The sequence below is a fragment of the Rhinichthys klamathensis genome, unplaced genomic scaffold, assembly GCF_029890125.1.
Source record: "Rhinichthys klamathensis goyatoka isolate OS25496 unplaced genomic scaffold, OSU_Roscu_1.1 h1tg000056l_1, whole genome shotgun sequence".
NCBI lineage: Eukaryota > Metazoa > Chordata > Actinopteri > Cypriniformes > Leuciscidae > Rhinichthys > Rhinichthys klamathensis.
The window spans coordinates 1,227,089-1,248,384 of NW_026606601.1; the positions used below are offsets into that span (position 1 = coordinate 1,227,089).

At 37.0% G+C, this 21,296-nt stretch overlaps 2 protein-coding genes across 2 annotated transcripts in view; both read right to left on the reverse strand.

The window, feature by feature from the left end:
- Positions 1-245: 245 nt before the first annotated feature.
- inka1a (inka box actin regulator 1a) lies at positions 246-2,883 on the reverse strand. Its single transcript, XM_056248614.1, has 3 exons — positions 2,760-2,883; positions 2,526-2,574; positions 246-1,289 (listed from the first exon to the last, which is right to left on the reverse strand). Exons 2-3 carry the CDS (start codon positions 2,526-2,528, stop codon positions 366-368), a joined length of 927 nt encoding a protein of 308 aa, XP_056104589.1. The 5' UTR covers positions 2,529-2,574; positions 2,760-2,883; the 3' UTR covers positions 246-365.
- An 8,041-nt stretch (positions 2,884-10,924) lies between these two features.
- Positions 10,925-21,296, reverse strand: part of gnai2a (guanine nucleotide binding protein (G protein), alpha inhibiting activity polypeptide 2a) — an 81,910-nt gene continuing 71,538 nt past the window's right edge. Inside the window, exons 4-8 of the mRNA XM_056248615.1 lie at positions 20,267-20,427; positions 15,200-15,328; positions 13,871-14,000; positions 13,097-13,250; positions 10,925-12,155 (exon numbers count right to left, since the gene is read on the reverse strand). Of these exons, the coding sequence (XP_056104590.1) occupies positions 11,965-12,155; positions 13,097-13,250; positions 13,871-14,000; positions 15,200-15,328; positions 20,267-20,427 (765 nt within the window). The 3' untranslated portion in view covers positions 10,925-11,964. The remainder of the gene's footprint in view (positions 12,156-13,096; positions 13,251-13,870; positions 14,001-15,199; positions 15,329-20,266; positions 20,428-21,296) is intronic.

Here is a 21,296-nt window from a genome sequence, read left to right on the forward strand (position 1 = left end):
TGTATGTGTAAATACAGGTATAAATTTGATAATGTACATTATCACCGGTTATCACATCTGGTCATTATCACAAAATAAACCCCTTCAGGGTAAAATAAGACCCCTTGTCTTCATGTCTGGACCCTGTCTGTTTTTTTGCGATAATGACAGGCTGAGCGAACAAAAAAATCCTATTAGCTGCATGAATTTCCTTTCATTCATCGAGCTCATTGAGGCCGCCATCAAGAGCAATGCAATGACCAGTATTATTTTGTAATTTTTTTATTTTTGTGCATTTTACATAGCATTACGGACAAAGCTTTTTATAAAAAAATAATTAGTCTCTCCTGGAGATATTGTCCATTTAGATATTGTCCAGTTTTTAGTCATATGTACCCAATAATGTCATTACAGACAATGGGCATTCTGCTTCCAGATTTCATGAGTGCCGTAAACTTGAAGAAATCTGTGTCCAGTTCGTTCAGACCTGTGTGAGATTTATAGAAGAATGGCATTTTGTGTTGTACGTCAACTTGGCAAGAAAGTCGTTTGGGAGCCATAATTGATTTGCTCAGCTTTGTACCATCTGACGACTTTCTTCGCCCATCAGCACTCCGTGAAATCCCGGCTATCCTCCGTTTGACATTTACCATGAAGTCTTTAGCGAAACTGCGTCCAGAGCTGTGCTTTTGTTCCGTCTGTTCCGGACATTCCGGTAAGTCCATCCAGTTCTCAATGAGATCAGCGAAGCTGTTGTCTCCCAGCACTAGCGGCTGCCGGTTACGCCCGCGGGTGAGTAGTGACGTAGTCCAGTCATCCGGGTCACTTGCGGTCTCAAACGCCGTCCAACTTTCCAAGCAAGCATCGGAAGTTGACTTCGGACGCGCTCTGGAGTTGGCGGCCTGGTTGGTGCGAAGACACGCAGACGAAGATACGCGGATGTTTTTGGCGCGCCGTAACACCACTCCTTCATCCTGCCAGGAAGCCTCAGAGTAACCCGAATCAAACTCCAGACTTCGCTCGCTGCTCGGTGAACTAACAGCCGATGGGTCGCCGGCGGTGTCCTCCTCCTCCAGAGAGCTAGACAGACAGCAGGCAGAGTCGTAACTGCTCGCCTCGCTGGCATCGCTGATCCTCAAGCGTGCTCGCCGTTCTCGCTGGGCTATCAGCTGCTTGCAAGCACGCAACCTCACTGGAGGTCCGACAGGGGGCGCTGCGCAGCTCCGCCGCAAATGCTTTAGATCCTGCAGGGATCGCATCATATAACGCATCTGTTCCCGCAGACAGTCGCCAGATTCCTGTAGACACAACTGCAAAGAGACAGAAAGAAACAGTAAGAAACAGTGCAAAAATTTTGAAATGCATAAACATACTTATATTTTAATTAAGCTCAAGCTACAATTAGAAGATAACCACCACTAAATTACATTTGGGTCACCCTCCTATAGGTTTTGTTTTCCTCTGATTGACTAATCATGCTCCTTAAACAGGCTTGGACCTGAACTGTTAGAGAGGGCATGGCTCCATTTATCTGGAGGAGCTGAAAAACCACTCTATTCTAGGTAGAGGGAAACTTAACAACCGATGAATGCACATGGTGTGGACACACTCCCGCCCAGCTATCAAAAAGGATGGATGACTACTACCAATCAGTTAGAATAAACCTGTTACTAGCCACACCTGAAATATATCTTTTCAATAGAGTAATTACCACACCTTCCATCCATGCTGTCAGAAACATGTACACAAACATACACACAAATCATAATCAAGAAATGGAAGAGCAATAGCTTCCTCATTTGAAATGGATGAAATGAGTAAATTGCAATTTCAATACAAACTACTTGCTTTCAAGACTGAAGCTTCATCATTTATTCATAGACAGTCACATTAAAATAAAATATAGAAAATGGAAATGTGACCAGATAAGTCTGAGATTAACAATCTCAAAAGGTTCTCTATTGACAACAAGTCCCAGTTCCTAACTTAACTAATAAATGCTACTACTGCCATGTTTGATGTAGTTGCATTCACCCCAATGCATATTCATTTCGAATAACTCATCACAAACAAAACCAGCACAATAATGCAAGTGCCTTATTCTGTTTCATTTGTCTGAAATACTCTAATGCATGAGTATTTTTCCAAACTGTGAGTGCCAACACCAACATCTTCCCTCTTTGGGAAACTTTTCTGGCTTTTTGGCCAGATACAGATCTTGTTTTTGTTAACATATTTGCTAAAATCTGTATCTAAATTGACAAAACAGCTTAGAAACACAGAGTGTGGATACCACGTGAACAAAGCAATAATAGCATGCAGACGGGGTCGAGTGACTGGCATTATTTATATGCACAGATTGGCATGAGGTCCAGATGTCATTCCATATGCTAAAATTTCAGCAACGGACATTACTTCACAATAACTAATCCTTTGCTGCACATAATGTAAAGTGATGACTAATCAGTGTAGTTCTACAGAGTAAACAATCTATTGTAATTAACAAGACAAAGTGTGGAGAGCTGATGATTTAGAGGCATGCTTACCATGATTCTGGAATGATGACGATCAAAAATCCAGTAACTTTAAATACTCCTGAAAAAAAAAATGTTTTATGAAACATCATGCTTTGCAATAGTTAAATAAAGCAAAAAAGGTTAAATAAAGCAATAAATACGATTTTGCATTTTAATAATTAGGAAAACAAAAGTAACTTTTATCTGGTAAAAAAAAAATCATGCATGAAGCTGATCAAATGTGGAACTAAGTCTTGCACTTACATTTGTTGTGAAGCACAAAATCAGTACAATCCAGGCAGTGCAGATGTGGCTGTTGTGACTCAAACTCCAGATCATGAGCCCCTCACTGCAGACAAGCTCATATAATGTGCGTCTGTGTCATTCTAGCATGCGCGTCTCATCCAATCACAGCGCAGCATCGCGGCGCAATCCAATCAAATTATCGCAGCTGGAGCCAATCAGAGCTCGCCTGAAATCTGAGCGCTCGTTTCCACCCTCGCTCAAATTATGAGAATATTATTCAGTGATGCCAAATAACTACAGAAAATATCCAACACAATACGATAATCCCTCTATTCTTTCTTTCTATCTATCTGCATAATTTTTTTATTTATAAATAAGCACTTAAGATATTTATTCAATTTTACTGCTATTCTTGGTATGAAAGGCAAGGAAACAAGCATTGAAGTGGCGAGTATTAAAATGTCGTGCTGTCGATGGGTGCACAATACAATTAGTTAATTAATACCTTAAAGCTTAATTTAAGCTTAAAAATCGAATCTATACCGTTAAGCAGCAATGTTAAATCATTAGAAAACCATCGTCAGCTTTAATATACGAACACATTTAGGCTAGGAGACATTTGTCGTCGCCCACAGTTGCTCATTTGAGAATCCTATTTTCGCATCTTTAAATATGTTAAAGATGTACTGCTGTTTCAGAGACGCAGATCTCAAATTCACTTACCCTGCTGTTATCAGCATAATGTTCCCTGATAATGTGGATGTGTATGTAATGTGTGAATGTCCATATGAGATGACATTCAGAAGAGTAAGTTAGTGATATTCACGGCGTGTTGAGTAGCGCTCTCTGGCGGTCGGAGAAAACGTAGCATCGTCCGATTCTTTCTTTTTTTGCATTTTCAGAAAATAAACTTTGCCTAGTTCTGCGAAAATATTATTTTCTCAACCAATTCAACGAAATTCCCACAAAGCCACATGGGGTTGATGCCACTGTCAAGGTGTTTATTGTAATTAAAGTAAAATCTTCCCATTCTTTATTTTTCTCCCATCCTAATCTGTGACACATTAGGTTAGATTAGAAGTGTTTGGATGATTAGGCTTGCACACAAAAACATGGCTGTACAATAAAGTTGATCCTTTTGTGATGCAAAGCTGAAATGTGGCAATCCAGTTTACATATAGGAAAAAGTGTGAACAATTGCCTAAACCTGTGATTCCACCCATTGTGTTAAAGATGGCCACTTCATCCTGGTTGTTAAAGTGATCTTCCTGAAGCGTTAAACCTTAATGCACAAGTTTACTATATGTCAGATCAGCAACCTGGGCATGTCTTCAAGATTTGTTTCTTTATTTGCCTTCACCGAAAAGCAACAACACAACACATGCTGCTAAAAGTTAGTGTTTATAACAACAGTAATCTATAGGTCTACAATCAGTTTGCTTTTCATATATAAAAATAAGGACAAAGTTCAGCTAGACCAGCCCGAACCTATAAACTAATTTATACTGGCACATTTCTAGTGTGCTAGTGATTCAGACTTCCAAGCAACCAAGGGAGTGTAAAACAAACATTTACCAATCTCCAAGTGCACAAAGAGAGAAGTTCATCCAAACTTTACCTGCACTTTCTAAATAAAAAGATATGGACAGCAAATGTGTGTTGTGTCCTGTCACAGAATTCCCTGTATACAGGTAAGTTATATCAGTGTACCATTAACAGCAATATTTGGTGGTATTTGTGTTTAATATTTACATGTATTGCGCAATATTTAATAATTTGATGTGTTGGTGTGATTTAAGATTATCTAATATGCACAATTACATTTTAAAAGCTGCCCAAACAACTACTGGAAATAGACGAATTAAGTTTATTTATTTACTTACTGTCTTTAGGTTATTACTATATTATGGACTTATATTAATGTATTGTGGATTTAATATTATTATAGGCCTATAATATTACAGAATCCCACTAAAGTTCTAGAAATTATTCTATACTTTGTGTTACTTTACGTATGCTAAGTGCACTTTAACAGGCTATAGGATTCTCCCCCCCCCCCCCCCGCAATAAGCAACAACTTTTTTTTAACAGTGAAACAAAATGCACATGCTTTCGGATTGTAAAATTGTCTTTTTATACATTTGTTCTACTCTCAGTGAGAGCTACAACTACTCCCAGTACAACCATCACCACAGCTGTAAATCCATCTACAAAAATGTGCATTCATTTAAAAACTCAAACCATGAAGCATGTACTGCAGGGACAGTGCATCCATATGTAAAACTATACTTATACTTTTACAATCACTTCGATGACCTCATTGAGTCATTTTGCAACAAAAAGTGGCTATGATAGGTTTAATGACTGATCTGTGATCTGTTCTAGGCTTTCGTTCACCTGCCTGCATGGGTGGATGTGTTGGAGAGCACTGTTCTCAGAGCCGTTCTGCTGGAGTTTCAGATCCTCTCGGGCACACTATCAGCTGTGTTTGAGGATCCCGTCATCAATCCCACCAACATCTTCACCATCCAGGTCACCTGAATATAAGCAAATGAATATATTCAGCATTATTACTGTATTGAATATATAATCTGACAGTAAGGTATCAAAATCTAATAATTCAGCAATGTATTTTTTGTATATAAGCATTGTGGCTACGAAGTCTTTGGTAAGACACACTCTAGCAACCAGAATATTCTAAACCTTCTGATGTTAAAAAATGAAAATGTTGTCGTCATTTATGTTCCTCATGTTGTTCCAAACCTGTAAGAGTTTATTTATTCTGTTGAATACAAAAGAAGATATTTTGAAAAATGTTGGTAATCAAACAGTTGATGGTAGCCATTGGCTCTAACCCTCCTCTAACAAGTCACAAAGCTCATAAATAATTTAAATTTTTACAGCATTTTAATTTTATTCCTCATCATTAGAAGCTCATATTGGTCTCTCAGGAGTCAATACGCAATATGTACCAGAAAATATAATTAATATAGTCAATCAATACCATCAGATTTGATAACAATAATACAAATATATATATATATTTTACATTTTCAGTTGAAATTAACTAAATATCTATGTATCTAAGATGTACAAATATGATACCAAATGAATATAAATCAATTGTAATTAAGTGCCACCAGCTCTGGGAATAAATTCCCTGGCAAACAAACAAAATAATTGACATTTTGAATTCACCCAGTAGGTTAGACGGTCATGTGAACTAAAATGCATTTCAAATGTGTATGAACTGCAGTCAAAAGTGATTCCAGATCCTGATCACAGTCACTCCAGTAGATGAGTTTGACCCTCAGATTGTGAGTCCGTTGGTGCTGCCCGTCCCTGAAGACACCCGTCGTAGGAGTGGTGAATGCCGTCGATCGAGACTGGCCCTTTAACTCCCTCCGACTGGCCATCTCAAGAGGAGACTCAGGTTTCACCATTGATCCAGTCGGAGGTGAGATCATATGGATCATCCCAACTTAAATGCTCATAAATGGTCCATTATACTCCAAACGTAATTTTAAATGATTATTTCAATTACCCTCCACAATAATCACATTGTCCTGCATCAGTCCTGCTTTTTCAATCCGTTGGACAGCTGTATTTGGCTACAGAACTGGACAATCACACCAAAAGTGTGATTCACCAGCTGAATACTGAATACAAAAACACACACTCTGCCTATGTATTAGCCATATTGTTAAGTGACAGAGGAACTTGTGGCATAATATGCGTTTGAAAGAAGAAAATATATAAATATTTAAAATGTTAATGCCTTTTTTGCTGTAGAATATTGCATTGCATTTACTGTAGTAGCATTGTCACGCCCAACCAGTTGAGAGCCACTATCTTTTCAGAAAAGTTAAAAGTGATGCAGACGTTCACATTATTCTCTTTCTCTTATAGTGCAGAATGGAAACGATAACTCTCCAGTCTGTGACCCACTCTCATATAAAACCATTATCTGGAGTTCCCAGTCACCCTTCTGCTGCACAATCACCAATGTTAACATCACAATCATTACTATGAATTCAACAGTCAAAGCTGAACATCAACCATGTTTGAGGTCACCATTCAGGTGTCTGATGGGAAATACAACACTGAAATTGTCATTTTTATTACCGTTGTGCCATTGACCACCACTAAACCCACTGCAAGTACTACAACCACAACACTGAGCATTTCCTCTCAGCCTACACACGATTTTTTTCTTTCTAATAATAGACACTCACTATTCCTACAGATGCATGTACCTGTTTGTGTGTCTGTATTCTCCAGACAAAAGCGTGTTGAGTGAGTGAGTGAGTGAGTTCTGGGATTCACAGCCCTGGTTTGTGGTTCTCTTTTCCATCACACGAGCTCTGCTGCTGGGGGGGGGGGGGGGGGGGGGGGGGCTATACATAAACATTATAAAAACATTATGTTCCGTACAAAAATGTATTGTAATTACAGTTTCTTACCATTAGTATTTCTACATCAGCCAACAGTTCACTCACACACTAAAAAGTAATTTTTCGCGCATTTTTACTTAAAATTTTTTAACCCTCTGGGCTTCTTTGTTTAGGGGTTACACTTGGCTTCCTTTCGGTCAAAAAAGACCGAAGCCTTAAAATGTAACTTTTTTTTCCCCCCAGGAAAACCATTCAAATATATTTTTGTTCAATAATATTTTCTTATTATTATTTAGCATTTGTAAAGATTTTTATGATACTTTGCATTATTTATATAATTTTTATGAGCTATTTTTTCCATTAGATTTTTTTTTATTTTTTTATTATTATTATAAAAAAAAAATTTTCCCGAAAACTCAACGTGGCACATTAAAATATAATGCTGGCAGCAGGCAAAAAAAATTTCAAGTGAGAATACCGCCATCCAGTGGCTTTAAAAATGTTTTAAAGTGTGTAATGTCCGTAACCGCCTGTAGGCTGCCCATAGCTTCCTATGTAAATACATAGAAATGCTTTTTGATTCCTATTGCTGTTTTAGACATGATTTCTCTCTCTTATTAGTTTTTTTTATTTAGATATATATTTAGATATGCTAAAAGACTACTTTTTTTATTATTTTCTTTTTTTTTTAGATAAGTAAAAATGTATAAATGTGTGTAATGTCCGTAACCGCCTGTAGGCTTCCTATATAAAACATAGAAAGGCTTTTTGATTCATTATTGTTGTTTTAGACATGATGAGGTGCAGGGGCGGACTGGCCATCTGTGTGATCTGGAGTATCACAGAACGGCCGGTACTCCAGGACGGCCGGCGGGCCGGCCCACCACCCGCCACACACGCAGTCATAACCTGTTTTTTCCCCCCACTAATCTGTTTCACACTCCAGTACTGTAGGTGGCAGCAATGCACCTTTAAATTGGATGCCAGCGCCGAGCATTATCAGCTCGGCCCAAAAAACTGCGATCGCGGCCGAAGCAGCTGTGCGGACTGATCTCGATCACGCGAACGTTATTACACAGAGTTGCGCGATCCACTGAGAAGCATTTCAATTCAGTGCAGAATTCTCTATCTCTATTATAAACCCACAGATGGCTGTGATTTATGCTAGTTAAAAGCCAGATTAAACAGCGCTGATATTCTCAACATCTTGATGCAAAAAAACAGGTGAAACATTGTTCCAAGAACAAACCAGTTAGAAGACATTTCACTCCACAACTTATGAATTAACTGTAACTTAGTAAAACAATTTTTTTGGCAGAAATGTGCCTGTATTCATATTAAAAATGCTGTTATATTAATAGTCATGTAGGCCTATAAGTGTAGGCTATTAAATGTAATGCAGTAATGTTTTTGTTTAGAAGTTATGGCAGTTTATTTATTTATTTTGCATTAAATATTTATACTAAATGTTTATGCTACAATAGGTTTTTAGAGAATAATATATATATATATTACAATTTTTTCAGGAATTGTTGAACCAGAATATCAAGATATTTTATTATTTCGCATATAATGGTGAAAAGTAAAAAAGTTAAAGTTAAAAGTAAAGGTAAAGGTAAGGTAAAAAAAACACCACCATGTTATATGTATAATAAATATGTTTGAGTATAGCCCTTCTAGATTATTTTATCCCTTTAGCCCTCGCACACAAAAAGGTTGGAGACCCCTGGTATATAGTAACTATATGTTTTATAATTACAAGTTTGTGTAATTAGGGTTTCTGTAGCCAGTGACATTTCATTATTTGTATTTTATTTTCAATGCAGATGTAATGGCATTGTACATTTTGTTGTTTTTTATTTGAAGACTGAGGCTTCATTAATAAACAAAACCCCAATTGTCATCATTATTTTTGAGATATTACTTGCTGTGAATACCTTGTCTGATATAAGTTACAGTATTGTGGCATAGTATCAGGACATCCTAGTGGCTAGGGGCGAATGGCTGGATGATGGGCCTATTTGGGAGAAAGTCCAGGGCTGTTTTTTAGCCCCAGTCCGTCCCTGATGAGGTGTGTGTGTGTGCATTTGAGCGAGAAAGAGTAGCCTATCTTTTGTACTTTATTTTAATTTTTGATTTTATTTAGCATTTTCTCAACATTTGCTGTTACAGTCTTTCCTATTCATTTCTCTGTGTGTGTGTGTGTGTTTGTGTGCGTGGGTGTGTGTGTGTGGGGGGGGGGGAGGTGATCTTATTTGCACTCTTGATGTTTTAGAGTGTCACCCCTTCATTGCTGTACACTTTTTTTCTGCACAGTGGCGGATCTGTAGTTTGTACCACCAAAAGTTTCTCTGAGTTTTCCTATTTTTTCGTATTTCCCATTCATTTCCTATGTCGGTCATTTTTGACCGAAAGGAAGCTAAGTGTGACTATTTTTTTTAAGACCCTTTAACATATCCGAATCATCTCCTTGATTTTTTTGTGTGTTCACATAGGTAATACAACAAAAGTCACCAAGTTTCATCCCCCTCCGATGAAGCAAAAAAATTAAACATTTCAAAACGTATACTGTTTCGGTCATTTTTGACCGAAGAAGCCCAGAGGGTTAAATGCCACAAAATGCGGTACGCACGCGCGAGTTTCGCAACCGTCAACAATGCGCGACACGCATGTAACGTTACAAAGAATCCTAGAAAAAAAATCACACAAAAAAAAACAGCGCATTGGAACCATAGACTGTAGATTGGAACGCATAAAAAACTCATTCTGTGTAAACCAGCTTTACTTTTTGTAAGGAAAATGTAAGGAAAAAAAGGGTTTTTTTTTCTTAGGCTACGCTAGTTTTACTTTTAATATACAATTGTCGTTCATTCTTTGGTGTGCACAGTAGCACTACACCAGTTTGTCGAACATAAGATTTAACTGAACTTCTATTGAATGGCAGGTGAGCTGGAAATTAATTTGAGAAATGGGTTTCTCAGGTTTGTTGTTTCTCACTTAAATTCTCAGTAGGCCTACTCACGCTAACTGAACAGAATCCATCAGCATTAGATCAGAACGACAAGGTGGGTCAAATCTGTTTATGATTAGTGAGATTATGTAGATTTAATAGTTAAAAAGATTGATAATAGGCTACTATAGTATGGTGCCATTTCAAAAAACAGCCACTAGATGACAGTGTCAGTCTGCCAAAGGACAGCATACAAGGGGGACTTCAGATCTTAAAACCATATTTTCCATTCATTTGTAGAGGTTTAATGGGAAAGCTCAAGACCCAGGTTAGATTACAGTGTGTGAGACATTTCCAAATGAATGTAATTATAATTTTGAGAAGCATATGTTCCGAACACGGTGATTAATTAACCTGAGATTTTCTGTCTTTCGACAGTAACAGGCCGGTTACTTGTTTAATTCAGCAACGAGCCTTATCTTCCAGCTGTCTGATCTTAGAAAAGAAATGAATCTTAATGTTCTTAAATAATTAAGTTAGTTAATGTTCTTACAGACCTCTCCAGGTAATGCTTAGCCAATTTCAGCTAAAGCATAATATACTAAAATTAGAAAATGTTCCAGTTGATGCCCTACAGCAAGTCCTTAAATGTGTATTTTATTACTGATATTAAATTAATTATTCAGCCACTGAAGTGAACTTATTAACCTCCACAAAATGTACACTTGAAATAAAAACCACAGCTGGCAGAGCTTCATCTAGTGAATGAACTTTTATTTAAATTAAATCATTATATAGGACTTTCAAAAGAACTTTATTCTTTACCAAAAAAAAAAGGAACAAAAAACAAAACAAAAAAACACTACCCTTTTTCTCAATTAGATTTCCATTATTAATCACTATTTATTCTTACATGGTGTGAAATTTCTGGAGCAGAAATGTTTACGTACAGTAGGACAACTGGGGGACAGAATAAAGTCCATTGTAAACGGAAGTCAAGGCACAAACAGAATGCTAGAAAGAGGAATGAGAAGATAGAAAAGAAGGAAAAAGATTGTTAGATACTGTTACGTACATACTTTAAATATCAGTTACATTTTAGCAGTTCTTTCTCCATTTGTGAAGCTTTTTTTGTGCTTTTTTAAAAGTTTTTTGTTGTTTTTGTACTTTTTTTTAATTTAATTTTAAAAAGGAATGTTACGCTGATGTGAACTGATTACTTGTATTGATATATTTGCTATCTTCTATCATGCAGGAAAACTTTCCATTTTGCTATCAACAAGGACGTCATGTAAACATCATAAAAAAAGCGCTTTCCTTTTTCAATCATACTCTATATCCAATGCCTGCTGGTAGTTTAAAAAATAAGCATTATGCAATTAAAAGTTGAATAAAATTTGCAAATCATATTCCCTAGAGTAAAATGAAAGTATCATATAAAACATTTTGTTGCCTCTGCTATTACTCGGGAGGGGAAGGAAAAAAAAATGAACAAAAGGAGAGAAAATAAACAACACAAATGGACAATGGATAATACAACAGTTGGCGATTTGTGTCGTAGCCCAAGGAGTTATTAATACAGATATTAAATGTCAAACACAATGATGGGACGGTGTCCGGAGGGAGGGAGGACAGAGGCTAAGGTTGTTGGCAATCATTGAAATTGTGTCGGGCTCCTCTGAGCAATCAGTCGTCGTGGTTGGCCAGAGCAGATGCCCGGGACGTATTCCACCCCTGCTTCCTCTGGTCATCAAAACTGTTTCAAGTAATCTAAAAGAGGAAGAGAAATAAGTTAGAATGCCAAGCAAAGTAGTATAACAAGACAGGACACTGGTTTTTGTGCATTTCTTACCTCGACTCACCTTCCTGTTTTTGTGCTCTAGAAGAGCCCACAATCCTTCAGGTTGTTTTTGATGATGACGTCGGTGACAGCGTCGAAAACGAACTGCACGTTCTTGGTGTCTGTGGCACAGGTGAAGTGAGGGTAAATCTCCTTGGTTTCTTTCTTCTTGTTCAGGTCCTCGAACTTGCTGCGGATGTACTCGGCGGCCTCGTCGTAGTTGTTGGCACCTTGTCGAGAGGGGAAAAACAAAGCACAATGAGAAAACAGGAGGGAAGGATGGAGACGGAAAGACAGGAAATAACTGAAAGACAGGAAGCCGGAAAAATTGGAAAACAACATGAAATCGAAAGTTCACACTCACAATGATTCCCACTTTGATCATTAAAATGACACATGATCTCTTCCAATTGATGGATATCAATAAAGCCGCTTGCTCTGTTAGATCGATGTCCCATGCACTACTCTGCATGGGATATAATGAATTGCTGGCCTTTTGGATATCAACATTGATGGACACCCAAAGTGGACCTCATTTGAATAAACCCCTTGATGAGCACTTGAAGTGAACAGCCTCACAAAGACTGGAAATGCCTGAATTAAACTGGTTTGGATTGGTCTGTTTTTGCACATGGAATATGTGCATGCTTCAAAGACAACATGAATATGGCATTAGCAACACATTTTAACTTCTGTAATGTGATGCATTTCAGGGTGGAAACGAATACTCAGCCTGAAATAATGTAGGACAGATTTATGAGCATTTGATTGGATCGTGAAAAGTAGGCAATGATAGTATTGGTTGAAGGGATAGTTCTCCCAAAAATGAAAAATCTGTCATTAATTATTCACCTTCATGTCGTTCCAAACCGTTTTGTATACGATTATTAATATGCATTATTAATATTAATGCTACAATAATCTAATATGAATTATTATAAATTAATATTAACAATTTAATATGATTAATGTATTTTATTTTTATGGCACAAAAAGACCAGGTACAATTATCAAGAAACTAAAAAGGTCTGTATTGATTTCATGTTTTCTTTAATGCATAGGTAAAGCAATGAGCTTGCATTTTATTGAACTGAAGCACTCAAAAGCACTTCTGGAGCACTTGTGCACTTGATTTAGATGATTTATTGGGAAGTTGGCTGTTTTATAGTACCTGCATACTCAGGGAAGCAGATGGTCAAGGGGCTGTGTATGATCTTCTGCTCAAACAGGTCTTTCTTGTTGAGGAAGAGAATGATGGAGGTCTCGGTGAACCACTTGTTGTTGCAGATGCTGTCGAAGAGCTTCATGCTCTCGTGCATTCGATTCTGTGGTGGAATTAAGAACCGGTTCATTAATCAGGCCTGTATTGATGAAAGAAAGCCTGAAATATGACGCAACTACACTACCGTTCCAAAGCTTGGGTCAGAGAGATTTTTTTTTTTTAAATGTAAAGAAAGAAATTAGTACTTGTGTATTAAATTGATCAAAAGTGACAGTAAAGACATTTATAATTTAAAAAAATGCTGTTCTTTTGAACGTTGTATTCATCAAAGAATCATGAAAAACATTGATAATAATAAGAAATGTTTCTTGAGAAGCAAACCAGCATTTTAGAATGATTTCTGAAGGATGTGACACTGACGACTGGAGTAAAGATTTGCAATCAGGAATAATATTTTTCAATATTACTGTTTTGACTACTTTTGATTAAAGAAATCTTACCAAACCCAAACTTTTGAACGGCAGTCTATGCCGTATCATACGCGAAGAAGTCTTAAAGGTGCGGTAGAAAAGCAGCATATTTAATTCTAACAATACAGAGGGTGAAACATGGTCACGTAGAACTAAATTAAACCTTGACTAACAAAACAAATTGTGCAGAAGTGTACAAGTGCAGCCTCTTTGATTCTTAACTGATCTGGGGTAAAAGCTAAGAGGATCTCACCATTTCTTCATCCTCAGCCAGCACCAGGTCGTACGCACTCATGGCCACACAGAAGATAATGGCCGTCACACCTTCGAAACAGTGGATCCACTTCTTCCTCTCTGAACGCTGGCCGCCGACATCAAACATCCTATGGAGAGAGAGAGGAGACACGTAAATGGCCAGCATACAGACAAATGATCAAGTAATCAATGACAAAAATGCCCTGAACAACCAACAAAGCAAGGCAGAACATACATTCATCCAAATAAGCAGACAGATTATTTAATCTGACGCAAATGTAATAAAGATGTAATGAGCAGAAGAACAGCCTGTTTAATATGTCATACTGTCCTAAAGGAATAGTTTTGTCATTATTTTCTGAATTTCATTCATAAACTATCAAAACATACCATAAAGCTCCTCCAACCATGTCTTAACCAATAGCATTAGTTATTGTATTGGTGGTACACATGGTATGGACTGTTTTTATTATGTTTTATGATTGTTTTTGTCGACTGGAAATTTGTGGGAAATTTCCAATGCTTTGTCAGCAGAATATTGAGGTTGCTGACTCAGTATTCTGATGCCCTTAGAGAGGTTTATTACTGTATGTCCTTTCCTCTTCTTTAGGTCCGGACGTTCACATCTGTCACTGGCATTTGTTGACATTTGAGTCTGGGCTTTGTTTCTATGGTAATGGAGGGGTTGAAAGCAGAATGGATGAGACTGGGAGGGAGGATGGAAGAGCTGGGACTTCCTGTCTGTTGCAGGAGTCATTTATTTCTGTCTGTCACACATTTGTCTCTTTAACCGTGTGGACCTGGAAAAGACGTCATTGGCATTTCTAGGAAATTCCATAATCATCCTCCCTCTTGTGTGGCATTTTCTTTCTTTTCTTTTTTTTTTTTACACACGATACATAATATGATTTACAAGTCATTAAATAAAGTGATAGACCATCTTGGACAGCTGGCTTGTGTTTGATCTTTCTAAAGGTTGGGCTGACATTTCTTCTGTAGATTAAAGCCGACTCATTCAAAGAGAATCATTCCAGCCTTGCTAAATCCCATAAACTCCTAAAACCAAACGCCCTCAACAGTTTTAAGAGAAATTAATCCCAAAACCTCAGGCCAGAACACATGGATGGCATGGAATTAATTCCATTGAGGGTTAAAGAGGGTATTTCTAGCTAACGGAAATAGTGAAGGCTGTTCCGATATGGCAGATGAGTTGTTTGAAGTGCGAATGTGTGTGAACACACGTTAGCGCTGCTACTAGAGAGTGTGAATAAAATAATCTGTTAAAATCAGAGCGAAATAGACATCCATGTGCTTAGAGGTTTCTCACTTGAAGTGTAGGTCTTTGAAGGTGAAATGTGTCTCTACGATGCCAGTGGTCTTCACTCTGGTCCTCAGGACGTCCTGCTGGGTTGGGATGTAGTCTGCTTTGGCTATCCTCTCCATGTCATTCAGATAACTGCAAAACACACACAGGATGGTACATGTAACAATTAGCTTTTTAAATAATAGCATTTCCTTCTAGACTAGACCCTTTCAATGCTCACTACTGCATAAAATTACTATATAGAGTGGTGGCCAAAATTATTAGAACGGTAATTTTTTTTAATGTTTTAAAAGAAGTCTCTTCTGCTCACCAAGGCTTCATTCATTTGATTCAAAATATATTTTGAATATATGAACATATTTTAAAATGTAATTTATTCCTGTGATCAAAGCTGAATTCTTTGATTAGTAGAAAGTTCAAAAGAACAGCATTTATATAACATAATAAATGTCTATACGGTCACTTTTGATCAATTTAATGCATCCTTGCTTAATAAAATTATTGATTTGTTTTAATTTCTTCCCAAAAAAAAAAACATACTGACCCCAAACTTTTGAACGGTAGTGATAATGTTGCAAAATCTTTCTATTTCAGATAAATGCTGTTCTTTTAAAATTTCTATTCATCAAATAATCCTGTAAAAAAAAATGTTTTCAACTGATAATAAAATGTTTCTTGAGCATCAAATCATCATATTAGAATGATTTCTGAAGGATTATGTGACACTGAAGACTGATGCTGAAAATACAGCTTTACCAACACAGAAATAAATTGCATTTTAAAATATATTCACATATATATATATAGTGTTATACTACAGGGCTGTTGAATGCTTGAATCTGATTGGTTGACTAATGTTCTGAGGTATGCAATTATTTATTTCAGGGAAACGCACGGCTAAAGTAGTTCTTGACCTACTAGCAGCCGGTCTTGACCGCATTTAAGTTTCACATCACTTCGCCAAATGATTTCAGTTATTTCAAAGTTCCCTACAGCCTACAACAACAAATACACAAAACCAACAATGACACTGACCAAGCAAATATAGTAAAAAAAATAGGATAAAAATGACAAAGTATTTCCATGTTTTTACCACAAAATTACGTTTTATTATGTACAGAATACACATACTCTCTTTCTCCGGCTCTCCACTCAAACGCACACACATACAGTACGGACACACACACTCGCACAGAAAAGTGTTATCAGTGCGACGATTTTATCAGTTAAGTATTTAGCAACTTAAAAGCTACATGACATTTCTCACTACCAAAGTAATAACGGCGCTGTTCTTGGAGTAGATAAACTTAGTTTCGCTATTAGTAAAGACACTGCTGCTGAACACTGTTGAGAGACGAACAGACTCATTCAGGTAATTCACACGTCTCTCTCTAACTGCATTAGTCCGCTATCACTGGCTGAAGCCTCAGTTACTAGCTCTAAAATTATGTTTTTGAATTAGCAACGGAGGCTTGGGACACCGCTTCGCGTTGTAGACGCATTACCACCTCTGGTGTGCATTATTTTTCTAATTATTCAACGGCTCGTCGTCAATTATTCCTTAAGAATATTTGACACCTGAAGTTAACTAGTTAATTTTGACTGGAAAATTTGAGAGTAAAAAAAGATTTTTGTGCAGACACCCAAGCACCCAACTTTTACTCTGAAAACCTCTGCCATAAAATACTAAATATTCTCTCTAAATATACACAAGTCAAATATGTTTTAGGTGTATATAATACAAAGTATTGTACACTTCTGTCTCTCAGTTGTATCAGCATTGGCCTTGTAGATGTTCTTATGCAAAACACTGTTTGGAAATCTGATTAGACGATTGCACACAGAGAGCAGACGATCCGCCTAAATCTCTCGCCTATGCTGCGAGAGTGACAATGCAGATCTTCATTCAGCTGCCAATCAAAGGCTGATAAAGACTCACAGTAACACAGCTTGGATAAGCTGCGTAGGCAAGAACTCCTGCCAGAAACACTGAATGTTATTGCTCCACCTAATGCCGTACAATCCCACTACAGCTCAAATGTACGGTTCCATGACGAACCAAGAATTCAAGTTTTCAATATCACAAAAGACCAACACAGCATAAGTTCCTCCAAGTTGTTTTCTTTCTTTCTTAGGCCCCATTTACACCTGGTATTAAGATGCGTTTTGGTCGATCGGATGACAAGTAGACGAGGGAGACAAATACCCGTTTACACCTGGTATTTTAATCCACTTTCAACCACTTCTATCCTGATTTCTTCGAGGGTCTATGGGCAGGTAAATGTATGCGTTTTTTCAGATCTTTCGATCTAATGGACAAAATAAGCTTGTGCTATTTACATACCTCTGGAATTGGTCGAAAGTGGACAAGCTCAAAATGTTTTAGACCCCGTTTACACCTGTATTTAGTGTCGTGCACTTGTGATCAGATCGACCAAAACGCATTTTAATACAAGGTATAAACAGGATTGGTGGAGGCTGTTCGATGTAGCAGATGTTATATGTTTATCAGTCCTGCGAACGGTCTCTCAATATTGTGTGGATCCCCGCAGTCACTCGCACTCCACTGGAATCCTCAGGCATTAAACAATCAAGCACAACCTAAATCAAATTGAAAAGTGCTGATAATCCCTCTTCACAAAGCATGGCTTAGAGCTGCCTTTGCAGTTCTTACCTAAATCAACCCCCCCCCCCCCCCCTCCCCTCTCAGAAAACAGAAAAAAAAAGACATTTAAAAACATTTAGTTTCACATTTCGGCTTGAGTGAGCTATGTTTTGGAGGGCTCTCTTGAAGACGTATTTATTCTATTATTCAAACTTAAGTACATGGTGTGCTGTGATTTATGCAATGAAAGGTCTAGCCTGTAGGGTGCAGGACTAAGGGGTGTGCTGACTGTGTGTAGAGAGAGATTAATGACCACATGCTATCATTTAAGGTTCGGGGAATTAAAGTCATGTCTCTGATAAACGCAGCTAGAGTTTATCAAAGCCAAGAGTACAGTCTGACACTGTAGCTGTGGATCTCTAATGAGAACAATACACCAACACTAGGCACTTAATACAGTGGCTGTTCAAAATAATACACCAGTATAAAACATCTGATGGGATTCAGTGCATGCTATTTACTGATGTAGGCACTACTAGTACTGTTATTCTGAATCTGAACACAGTAAGTGTGTGTGTATGGCAAGATCTGTGCAAACAGACAAAAAAAATATGGTCTTTTCTTTGATGCACAGGAAGTTTGTCTTGTTTTGTTTTGCTGTGCTGGACATCTGGCTCTGGTTCAGAGGCTGGGAAGATTTCAGGGAAGAAAGATATGGTCCAATTCCGGTTCCAGTGAAAACTAATCTTAACGCTACAGCATACATTGGTTTTCTAGAGAACTGTGTGCTTCTAACTTAGTTTTGGGAGGGCAGGTTTAGGGCTGGACCCGAATATTCGAAAATTCGAATATTCGTTCGGTGGGTTGGTATTCGATTTGAAAATGTAACATTCGAATATTCGTTTTTTTTTTTTTTTTTGCACACCTGGCATCCCCCTCAAAACGGTTCTCATTCACGCTTGAATATCTTTTACACTATAAAATCTGGTGAAATATAATACCGAGGCTTCGAAGCTCAAAAAAATGGTATTCGGATCAGCCCTAGGCAGGTTTCTAACAAAGATGGATCGTACATGAACTCCACTAGTCTTCACAAAGCACCAACCTATACTCAATTAGACACTTTTGGTATAAATTTGAATTCCGATTCTGAGCCATCGCCCATCCAATTGTCTCATGTCACTCTGCAATCTCTTTCTTCTCACATTATAAAATGATTTAAAAACACAAAATCTATATTTCATTACTATTTATTTATTTGGCAAGTAGATGTAAAATTAGTAAGCATCGGGGTTCTAAATATCCTGTCAGGGTTCATTTAGCAATAATGACAGATTTTCTATACATTATGCCAATTTAAACTCGAACTTTAATTGTGTTTATATTTAATATCTCCATCAATGTTGAAAACAGTTTGTGGCAACTGATAAAATTTTTTTCAGTATTCTTTTATGAATAGACCATTACATTTTTCAGAATTAGTTTGTAACCGTTTAAGTCTTTACTGTCACTTTTGATCAATTGAATGCATCCTTGCTAAAAAAAAGTATTTTTTTTTTAAAGTACTGATTCCAAACCTTTGAATCCTAGTGTGTATGTGGAGGGTTTCTATTTGCATTTATTGCTTTTAATATAAGTGAATTATACTTTCTATAGACTGCATCTCTCTAAAAGGAGGTTTTCTTTTTGACAGACATTTTAGCCTCTGTTCTGAGGGTGGGGAAGGAGTGGCTGCCTCTGTAAAACCACACTTCTCTCCACCCACCCACACACAGGCTGTAAAACCTCTCACATAAACATCTGCTGAACCTAGCAAACACAACTAAATATTATGAAAACTAAGATTAGAACTCCCTCTATCCTTCCGCAATCTCTTTTCCCACCAACAAATGACATCATGATTCATGATTCATTTCCTAATTCAAGGCCAAATCGACTGTGATCCCCCAGTGAGGGAACGCTCCGCCTACCCCTGATTGATTCTGAGTGTATCAAGCATGGGAAAATTCTTGGAAATCCTGACCCAGGCCAATCCTCCATTTAATAGCAATTGGTTTCTCAACGGACCGTTAACTGTTAATGCCAGAGTTTCTGCTCGCTTTGACGTATTTATCTGATCTACCCGCCCTCTCATCACACAATTTCATCTTTCTATCCGTTTTGAATTTAAAGGGACTCTTGGGTAGGTGTCAGTTTTATTTTAGCTGTTCGTTAAAAAAAAACACTTATACACTTATAGCAGAGTGGTTATGATGTCCATATAAAACTTTTGAATATTTGAATATGTTTATATTCCAAGAAAAATAGCCACAATGCTATAGTACACCACCCTGTTCCATCTGGAAATGTATTTTTTATCATCTGACAGGCTGAGCATTATGTGCTATGATATTTGTTTGTCATGAATATTGACGAATGGTCATAGGTCAATATCTTTTCTGACCAATAACGGAGAGAGAACTCACTATGCAGCGGAGTCGTTGAGCTGGTACTCTCTGGCACGGGTGAAGCAGCTCTGTACCCCTCCATCAGCCCACAGTCTGGTGATGACATTTGACAGGTCATCAGGCAGAATGCCCTGTTCTTCTGCCGCCCCGGACAGGGCAAACAACTGACGGGCATCATCCTATAAAACAAACAAATAAAAATTTGCCTCAAAAATAATGCACATTAACACACCAATATACATAAACTAGCACATACATGCATATATATTAGGGCTGTCAAATGATTAATCGCGATTAATCGCATCCAAAATAAAAGTTTGTGTTTACATAATATATGTGGGTGCACTGTGTATAATTATTTTATATATATAAATACACACACATGCTTGTATATATTTAAGAAATATTTTCATGTATATACTGTAAATAGATTTATATATAATTTGTATTATATATAAATATAAATAGTTTATATATAAATAATATTTTTTTCTTAAATATACATGCATGTGTGTGTATTTATATATAAATAAAATAATTATACACAGTGCACCCACATATATTATGTAAACACAAAATTTTATTTTGGATGCGATTAATCGCGATTAATCTTTTGACAGCCCTAATATATATATATATATATATATATATATATATATATAGTAATACTTTCACACTGAATCTCCAAAGTAATGTAGAAACAACAAAGGTATATTTTAAATATTTGTTTAATGGCATCTTTTAACAAAGCACTATAAATGCAGTCCAGTATCACTGATACCAGTAATGATAATGATGTCTCGAATACATGGATTTTTCCCCCTCAATTTTAGCCATTAATTATAGCCATTCAACATTACAGTATAATTGAAAGCTATCAATTTGAACATTTAATAGGCTTTATAAAATATATAACAAACTATTTTTAATTTAAGTGAACTTAAAACAATCTTCACATTAATAAATGCTGTGCCTTTAATATATAAGGGCTCATCGCTAAGGGTTTTTTCTACTGGTCCAGTCAGGCCGGTTCCGATTTTTACCTGTC